The sequence below is a fragment of the Nelusetta ayraudi genome, unplaced genomic scaffold, assembly GCF_046127955.1.
Source record: "Nelusetta ayraudi isolate G7.1 ecotype Tasmania unplaced genomic scaffold, CSIRO-AGI_Nayr_v1 ptg000019l, whole genome shotgun sequence".
NCBI classification, from domain to species: Eukaryota; Metazoa; Chordata; class Actinopteri; order Tetraodontiformes; family Monacanthidae; genus Nelusetta; species Nelusetta ayraudi.
The window spans coordinates 6,513,677-6,523,047 of NW_027466069.1; the positions used below are offsets into that span (position 1 = coordinate 6,513,677).

Consider the following 9,371-nt stretch of genomic DNA (forward strand, 5'->3'; position numbering starts at 1 on the left):
AATCCTGAGCATTCAAAACAACTTTCAGCATCCTTTCACCATCATGCAGCAACCAGTCAGGTTTCAGCACTAAAGTCTAGCTCATCATCCACACTTTATTGAAGGAATTTAAGATATTCAGTTTGTCTCCCCAAAAAAAAAAAAAAAACACCCAATGGGGAAAAAAAATTATTCCCATTAGAAATACAATTACAATCACATTCAGAATTTCTTCTTTGAAAACAAATTATTTGTTACATCAGTGACTTTGACAACACCAACAGTTGCTGCTGAAAAAAAAACAATAATACATGAAGTGAAAAAATATAAAATGCATAATTATGTCCAATAATCTCCGAGAAGTGTCTTGCTATTTAAAAAACAGTTTCTCACAAGCTAAATTATTCCACATTTTTGCATCTTAAAAATAATATTGTTTTTTACACATTTGCAAAAGCTAAACAAAATGATTTTTAAAGTAGGATATTAGATCATATGCGCTAGTTAAAAAAAAAAAACATTTAAGGATGCATTTACAGAAGGAAATCATTCGACGCCAATCTTTTCTTTTCTCACCTTGTGGAAAAACAGAACAGAAAAGCAACGTCAAAGGAAGATTTTTTTCTGTCCGTCAGTCAGGGTTTGTTAAATTTGTTCTTACTGACTCACAGATGGTTCAATGATCCTGTCCGGGAACCAGGTAGTCCTCAGTACTTGGTTCTTCAGGAGCGCCGCCAGCTGCAATGTGGACTTCAGCCTGGATGACAGCAGGGGCCGGCGTCCCCACGTCATCGTAACCATACTGAGGATCCTCCACCTCGTAGGCCGCCGCATCTGCAGGGTTGGAGAAAAGAGTTGCACATTGAAATGGGGCGAAATTGACCAGGCAAGTCTTTGAAAGCGGATCCAAACTTTCCAGAGGAGGCTCCCGGGCTCAGGCGCTCGGGTGGCTCTGAGGCAGCGCCGTCGGTGGCGTCATCGGTGGCGCCCTGCGACGCCAAGGGTCTGGATTCGTCGATGTCGTCGTATGGGAAAGAGGAAGTGCTATGAGCGTCGCCCTCCTCTCTGGATTCAACCTCTGATATGAATCCTGCAGCAGCAGCAGCAGCAGCACAAAAAACACAACGCATGCTGATATCCTCCACATCTTGACTTCCAGTCACACTGACCAACACACCCAGGTAGGTTACAATGATTCTTACCAATAGATTGTCAAATTGTTCTAAGAGCCCTGAAGAAAGCAAATGTTTGGAGACTCACTGTCTTGGATAAATGTTCTACTTTCCAATCTTTTGCTTTTGCCATTGTGTTCGTCGTCGCTGTCCAGCTCCTCTTCTGTCCTTGGCAGCGGCCGACCTTCATCCAAAGACAGTTACAAGATCAAAAGAAAAAAATATATATATATCTTTTTCTTTTTTTTTTTAAATCATATCGACAAATTAGCAAAACAAACAAATTAAGCTAAAACCAGTTCAGGAATCACTTTGTAACTGGTTCAGCCTGCAGAAGTACTGACCACTTGTGGACAGAGGGATAGAATGATAAAAATGTACTTTTTTTTCTCTGTGTCGTTTAAAAAACACGTTCCACACTCACGTGCAGCATCACTGAGCTTCTTGGAGCGTCGCATGCGGCGAACCCGCACAAACAGAACCAGCAGCAGCACCACAATAGGGATGAATGCACACAGTAAAATCAAAACAAGGCTGGGCTCGGCGGGTGGCTGAGGCTCTGGCTCTGAAAGCAAATACACACACACACACACACACACACACACACACACATACTTTAATTTAAGCCTTTGATTGGCTAATTATATAATATATACACACATATTAATATGTGTGTATATATATGTATATATACATGTGTGTGTGTGTGTGTGTGTGTGTGTGTGTGTGTGTGTGTGTGTACAAAAACAGTAACCACAAACCGAGAGGAAAAAGATTTGTCACAACAAAAAACTAAGCTATTTTAGTTTGTCTAACTGCAGGTGTGTGCAGAAGAAGAAGAAAAATTAAAAGTGAAATAAAATTAAATTTAAAAAAAAGGCAGGAGGAAGTTCCGTTCAAGGGGAAAAAGAGAGAAGAGAAAAGCAAGCCTAAAATTTATAAAGGCAAAAAACACTCTAATTTTACCAGTGTCTTATCTCGCAATAAGATGTTTATTCATCAGGACGGAAGGAAAAATAACTTGCCGCTTTATTATCTCGCCTTGACCGGATAAGAGAAGAACAGATCAGAGAACAGATGCAGAGAGGCCCTTGACTTCCGCCGACTCATCTCGTCGGCTGTGAAGAAGAGTCACAAGCAACAGCAGCGACGCAAGTTTTGGCGGTTTGGCTCACCGTAACACTGAATCGCCGCCACGTTCTTCCCGCAGGTGCCCCGGCTCACACAGTAGCGCACGTCCTTGTACTCAGCGGTGCAGTTGAGCATCATGCGCGGGATGACCTTGAACGTGAACACAAGCTCATCTGTGAGGGGCTTTATTTCCTTTACAGTTAAAAAAATATTCAATAAACGGCTGAGATAAACCATAATAAACCGACTCATAAAAAGACTCTCTGATTTACTGCGATGGCTGATGAGGCATCGCTAAATCAACCACTAACAGATTAGCGATTTAGCTTGTGTTGGTCGGTTTTGCGGATTTACAGGCAGACTGAAAGTGCAAAAGCTGGGCAAAAAAAGAGTTTTGCATTGAGATAGTATTTTTTTTAAATTAGAGTAAAAGCTGCGGCCGTGGAACTGCAACCTTGACAGTCAAGTGACTGTCAAGCCAAGTGACTGTCAAGTCCCAGGAGGTTAGGAAACAAAATTAATTTTGTCCGAGTTGGCAGCCTTGCAGCGTTAGCTTGTCCTGCGTGAGGGTGACGTCCAGTGCGGTGTTACCTAAATAAAGATGCCGTAAAAACAGCCGCCAGCGTGATCAATATCAGGCGCGTTGCTTACACACAATCTATGCACATAAACGTCCGTATTTGCGTTTTCAATGAGGAAAACGCGCTGAACAGATTGTTGATCATTTGTTTCGACCCTCCCACAGTCTGACCCGGTAGCCTCATGCTTGGCTTCACTGACCTTGCTGCTCTGGCGTTTCGCCTTTACGCTCCTGTTGCCGCCAGGACAGCCGAGGTATCGACACAAGTCCTCCTCTGACTCGAACGGGAACTCAAGACAAACGTCTTCCCACTTATTGCGATAACTGACTGAAATTTGACCTCCGCATTGGTCTTTGGCTTTCAACTCGATGCTTTCTGCATTTAAAAAGGAAAAAAAAAATGTTGGAAAGTTATTTTCCAAGACGTTTATTCGTTTCTGTTTTGAAGGACAAACATACACGCACTTACCAGCACAGTGGATGTACATCAGGCCCTCTGTGCACTTTCCCCGTAACCTGCTGCACTTGCCCAGTCGGTCGTGGTAGCTCTCGCACCTGATGAGAAAGTTGTCGGTGCCGGGGTCGGCCGGCACAACGTCGACGAAGAGAGCATTCCCACAGTTCTGCTCCATGCAGGCGATTTGTGCGTGCTCAAATCTTTTCACATCGCTGCACACGTCGAGGTCATCTATCCTCACCTGGCCGCGACAGCGCTCCGAGAGGGTGACTTTGGGCTCGCCTGCGGGTGGCGACGGGGGCAGAGCATGAGGCTATTCAGGTCCTTTTCGCCACAACGTGTTACATTCAAACCTCTTTGTTAATTTTTATTTTAGTTATTCACTCATACAACCATGAGCTGAAATTATGCTGGATATGACTCTAAATCCAGACAGTCACCTTCTGCTGCCAGAACTGTTGTGATGTCCTGTTTCCAAGGGGGAATACTATTGTATTGTACTACTAAGCTCTGTAATAGATAAATATTGTTTTTTTGTTTTTTTTACCTTCACATTCAATTACGAGTTGCTTCTGCTGCTCCCAGCCAGTGGGCGCCGTGTTGTTTTCACAGTCCCAGATGCTTCTTGCATTCTCGACACCAGTGCAGCTGATGCTACTGTTCCACAGGTCGACGTCCGTCTTTTTCTCCGTCACAGTCACGAAGTTGCCGCATTGCAAGTCACTGCAGAGCCTGCGGCCATCATTCGCCGTCCAGTTGTACTTGGGCACGGCTCGTCTTTGCCCCTCAGAGTGGAGGAACACGGCACCGCTGCAGGATTGGTTGAATTTTAGCTCCATTTTCTTCCACTCTGTAACAAAGCAGCATGGAAATTGGGAACTGGTAAAGTCAAAAATCAAAATGGCCCATTTGAAAAGGAGGCTTACCGGAGCAGCGGATGCCGGCAAGAGCACATTTCCTGTTGCTCATGGTGACCAAACACTCCCTCGATGCATCGTTGTCGCTCGACGGCCACTGCAGCTGCGAGATGACAAGTCTGCTGGCCGGCGCCGGCCCGAAGTGGTCAAGCAGTTGGACGGCATGTCCGCATTTCATCTTGCCGCAGATGGTATTCTGGGTCTCGAGGTCTTTGATAGCATCCCTGCACACTGGAAGCCACTGGCCTTGGACTTCTACCTGCACGTTCCCAGAACACTTGTGTCTGCTGTCACTGATCTTGCTCTTCAAACTACCTGCGGGCCGAGGAAGGCAGTTGGAAAGGCTGTCAGAGCCGGAAACAAGGCATTCGACCTGTAGTTAAATATGGCTCTCCTCAGGGCTGCATACTCTCCTCTCTTTCAATTCATTCTATTTTCATTATTCAGCCATCTTGATCTTTGTGTAACTGAAGATCACGCTGGTGCGGATGAATGAGTGATACATTTCTGAAGGCTTTTTGTCGCCAGTTAATAAAAACTTAAAAACTTGTTGGAAATGCACAACCATTAGGGGGTAGTGACCTTTATGATCACGTGCCTGTTATTTCCTGTGTTATCTTGATGGATTGGTAAGTATTGAAGGAAGAGAAATCTTATTCTGTCGTACATCTTAATTTTGACTCAAACCACACTGAGCTGGTACACATGGACACGTTACCTGAGCAAACAACGTAGGCCGAGCTGCTTTTTCTAGGGGGTTCAAAATGCTGGCTCTGTGACAGGACCAGGATGCTCTGGTTGAGGTTGGCAGTCAGCGACGTGGTGTGAAGACTTTCAACGATCACGTTCAACACTTTCCCGCCCAGGGTCTCAGTGGATGCGATGGTGGTTCCGCAGCCCAGGTTCCGACACAATGTGTCAGATTTCTGTTTGGACCAGGTGTCCCTGCGCACGCCTCCGCAATTCCCTCCCTCACAGACATTGACGTGGCCCCAGCAGCCCTCGGTCAGATCCACTTTGATGATGCCTGGAGTGAAAGTCATGAAACAAGGAGGAAGTCATCACCTGGAGCCCAAAAAAAGAAAGTAGTACAAACACAAAGCCCTGCCCAACATGGAAGATCAGCACCAATTTCGATATATATATATATATATATATATATATCCTGTCTATAAAAGGCAGAGAACAGAGACACAACACATACATATGTCATTACCATTGCATGTCACATGTGCGGTACTGTTGCTATGGTCGGCCGCCGGCATTCTGTTGGAACACTTGAACAGCGAGGTGGCATCCGATGTGCAGTCGTAAGATTTCATCCAAACGTCATTCATGGATTCAGAGCTTGGGATGGATGAGAAGTTGAAGGCTTCGCCGCAGTGCAGCTGCCGGCACACTGCGTTGGCAGAATCCCTGTTCCATGTGCTGTTCGAGCCGGAGAGCCAGTAGGCCGCGTTACCATATTGAATCCCCACCTTGCCAGAGCAGGAATTCTCCCCGGCTAGAGACACCACTGTATGCTCTAGGATGGGATATAAATTGATCTTAGGACTTTAAGAAACAATATTAAATGTTAATTAATTAGCCGCATCCTCACCTTCACAGGTAAGCATCAGCGCCTCGCCCTTGCCAAGGGGTGAAAGGACGTTATATTCAATGCAGTCAGATATGTTATCCGCTCTAGGACCACATTTCACATCATAGGGGAAGAACGGCCCTGAACCTGGGCTGAACTTCTCGTTTACTGCTCTGACTTTATTTCCGCACCCCAGCAGTTGGCAGATACGAGGTAAACTAGCCTGTATCGATTTGCTGTCTTCGACTCTCATCTCAAGAGACCAGTGTTGGATCTCCAACCTCCCGGCACATCTTCCAGGACCGTCCACAAGCCTCACGCCCAGGTTTGCTGCACCACAGCAGCGGGGGGGGGGGGTGAAATTTAAATAAAAAATTGGGACTCACTCTGTAGGAACCATAATTGAGACATCACTGCACTTTACCTGCACATACCACGACAGCCCTGGAAACGCAAGACAAGGGATTATTTTGCCCCCTGCGCTTTGCCCTGCAGTGCCAGAGTGAAGACTCGTTGCCTGAACACTCCACGTTGTCCAGTATGATGTCACCATGACTCTCTTGTACAGTGTTGTCATAGATTGCCTGGAAGTGAAGCAGTTTTCAATAGCAGTATCTGTCATGCAAAAACTAAATATTTACAGCATTTGTTGAGGAAAGTTGGTGCTACAACAGCTTAGTGTTTTTGCTTCAACATTTCTATCCTTCATAAAGCCAATACAGTACGTTGGCTAGCTAGCGGTTAGCCCTCAGTGAGCAGGTTTACTGCATATACTGTATATAAAGAAAAGACAGGCAGAGTCATTGCGACATCACCCATTGTTTTTTGAAGAGGCGTTCTGAAGTCTTGAGGGTGGATTCACGGTCTGTACCACCTTGAGTCATACCAGAAGTGAGCAGTGATTGGAGCGTGAGAGCAGCATGTTCCCCAAAGCCAACCCACCCGCAGACTACAGTTGGCTGTTAAACTTTGGCAGCCAACTGTACTTTTTATTTTTACTAAAATTTAGAGCCTATTGGCTCACAGAAATGTCAACCAGTTTGCAACAGTGTACATTTAAGACTTCTTTCCATTTTGAAATTCTTTTGTCATTTTTAGTCTTTTTGCATCACACTTTGATGGTCTCTTCTGGCCAAGGGTTAGGGTTAGAGTGCAGGTTTTTGTTGCAACTGCCTTGGCCTTCTTTTTGAAACCCGAAACTCCGCCTATCTTTACATGCATTCAGTAATTTCCTGTATACTTGCGCCTGATCACCAACGAATCAACCATTGCAACTCTATTGTGTTGTCGTTTGGTGACTTACTTTCCCGCATTTGAGTTCCGCGCAAACCACTTCAGAATTCTCTTTCGTCCAATCTGAAGCGCACAAGCTGTGCTTCGTATCATTGACTGAAATCTGAACTTGGCCGGCGCACTTCCCCTTCAGACTGATTGCGACGCTGTCTGCGAAAAAAAAATGCAGGCATTTACGAGCTGCTGGGTAGCAGGGCAACCAAACATAAAAAGACAACTCTCAGTGAGGAATTACTGAGTTACCACTGAGTTATTACTGGTTCAGTCGATTTACCTGTGCAGTTCAGCTGCATGGCACCGCTGTCCAGACTGTAGTTGGCGCTGGTTCCGCAATACATGTGCTTGCAGGCTACATCCGGGGTGATTGTCTCCAGACTCATGACCGGAGACCAGCTGCCAGCTACACTGCCTTCGATCTGCAGCATCCCGCTGCAGACATTGTTAGAGTTCCCCACGAGCCGCACTCTCTTGTGACCTGTACGAACGTCAACATGTTAAAGAACATCGTAAATATTTACAGGTGGCCCACAACGACGGGCCTGATCTCTACCTGTGCACGTCACTGCCGCACGTTTCAGGCACTGTTGTCCGGGCCCCAGAGGCGAGGCGCACTGCCACAGGTTATCTAAGCGTTTGGGGTCGGGACACTTGATCGTCATTTTGTCGTAGTTGTCCCCTGCAGGCCAGTCCGTCTCGAAAACCTTGAAGGCTTTATCGCATCCGAGGCTTTCGCACAGAAAGTCGGCTTCATCACTTCCTGTAGTTGAGAGAAATCAAACACTGGGCCTTGAACTGATACATCATTTCTAAGAACTGGAGCAATTCCCGAGTCTGGTCCCCGGTTCAGGTAGTCAGTGCCTCCTGTGGATTCTATTAGGGATGGAGTAGGGTGTACGTGATTGCATACCAAAGTTTTCATCACAGAAGTATCCTGTTTGGTTCCCTCCGCCGATGGAGTACTTAACCGGCCCCTCACATTGGAACTCATCCAAACTTATTTCAATTTCATCTGTGAAAAAAAATATAATGACCTTGTCATGGGTATTGCCAATGTTACTACCCACATTATTCTTTTTAATTACCACCCCAACCGTTTTGTTTTTCGGAATAATTCACGAAGGACAAAGACCGAAGCAACAAACCATAATAAACAAAACATACCTTCAAAAACAAATTGGCAGAAGCTACGGTTTCTGTTGTGACGTCAGCATATATCGCAATTGTAGCCAATCTGTTGTGGATTTTATTAAGGAACAAGGAGCTCCATCATTTCACCACTAGATATCGTAGTTTTGCACCGCATGTAGAACCGAAGCAAACCGGCTGTAACTGAGAAATACTTTAACCGGCCGTTACGCCAGTTCAGAGAAAGAAAACAAACATTTGCGGACAGATGAGAGCTGGCCATTGCGTATCAGGTGTGGTTAGTGGGAGGTGAATTCGGGCCTCACTTGAACATTTGATCCACCTCATGGTGTCCTTGGTGAACCTGCTGACGCCCCAGCCCGGGTTGGGACACTCCCACAGGTGCGCCTCGGTGCCACTGCAATTCATTTCGTTGAGCCACACCGTTCCCAGGTCGTCGGACGGCATGAGGACTTGATCCACGGACACCGGCTCGCCACAGTGGGTGCTCCGGCATGCTACCTCCTCGGTGCTGCGGCGCCACCTGTTGTCACCCACGTAGCCCCACCTGCTATTGTGGTAGAGTTCCAGGTGACCTACGCACGGTGTGCGAAGGTCACCGTTCCTCAGGACCAGTCTGCTTCCGTGGTCTGGTGTGATAGAGGGGGTGCTTCTTTTTAAAAACAATTAATTCAATGTGCATACCAAATACATTTTTGATGTAACATAAAATCTTAATGTTAGAGAGTTTTTTTTTTTTTTTTATCGCTGTCCTTTAATCCTTAGTTAACTTTTGTGGTATATGTCATGAAATCTAAAACTGGTTTCCTCAGGAAGTATTTTGTATTTATGTGTATTTATATATTCCTTTTTACAAAGGAATGAAACAACATATAAAAAACCAAGAACAATATATTTTTTCTTTATAAAAAAATGCTGCTTTAAATATTGTATTCATTAAATTTTTAAGTAGCTTTTAATAAATGTAACTTCTTTAAAATGAAAACTACTTTTTTCATAGTATAAGGAATTTATTTCAAACTTTCAAACAACATAATATATATATATATATATATATATATATATATATATATATATATATGTATATATATATATATATATATATATATATATATAT

General features: G+C 44.9%; 1 protein-coding gene across 1 annotated transcript; it reads right to left on the minus strand.

Annotated features, from left to right (window-relative positions):
- Positions 1 to 643: 643 nt before the first annotated feature.
- Positions 644 to 8,837, minus strand: LOC142888392 (scavenger receptor cysteine-rich type 1 protein M130). Its single transcript, XM_076026640.1, has 17 exons — positions 8,560 to 8,837; positions 8,016 to 8,117; positions 7,659 to 7,865; positions 7,383 to 7,583; positions 7,119 to 7,258; positions 6,240 to 6,399; positions 5,837 to 6,145; positions 5,453 to 5,761; positions 4,955 to 5,263; positions 4,246 to 4,551; positions 3,867 to 4,169; positions 3,332 to 3,601; positions 3,063 to 3,238; positions 2,327 to 2,432; positions 1,576 to 1,716; positions 1,240 to 1,335; positions 644 to 1,069 (listed from the first exon to the last, which is right to left on the minus strand). Exons 1-17 carry the CDS (start codon positions 8,699 to 8,701, stop codon positions 768 to 770), a joined length of 3,579 nt encoding a protein of 1,192 aa, XP_075882755.1. The 5' UTR covers positions 8,702 to 8,837; the 3' UTR covers positions 644 to 767.
- Positions 8,838 to 9,371: the final 534 nt, after the last annotated feature.

Coding starts and splice junctions, on each gene's coding strand:
- LOC142888392 (XM_076026640.1), bottom strand. CDS start 8,701: ATGCCGTCCGACGACCTGGGAACGGTGTGGCTCAACGAAATGAATTGC. Junction 7,584..7,658: donor TGCGGCAGTGACGTGCACAG/GTAGAGATCAGG, acceptor ACGTTCGTACAG/GTCACAAGAGAGTGCGGCTC. Junction 3,602..3,866: donor ACTCGTAATTGAATGTGAAG/GTAAAAAAAACA, acceptor CGCCACCCGCAG/GCGAGCCCAAAGTCACCCTC.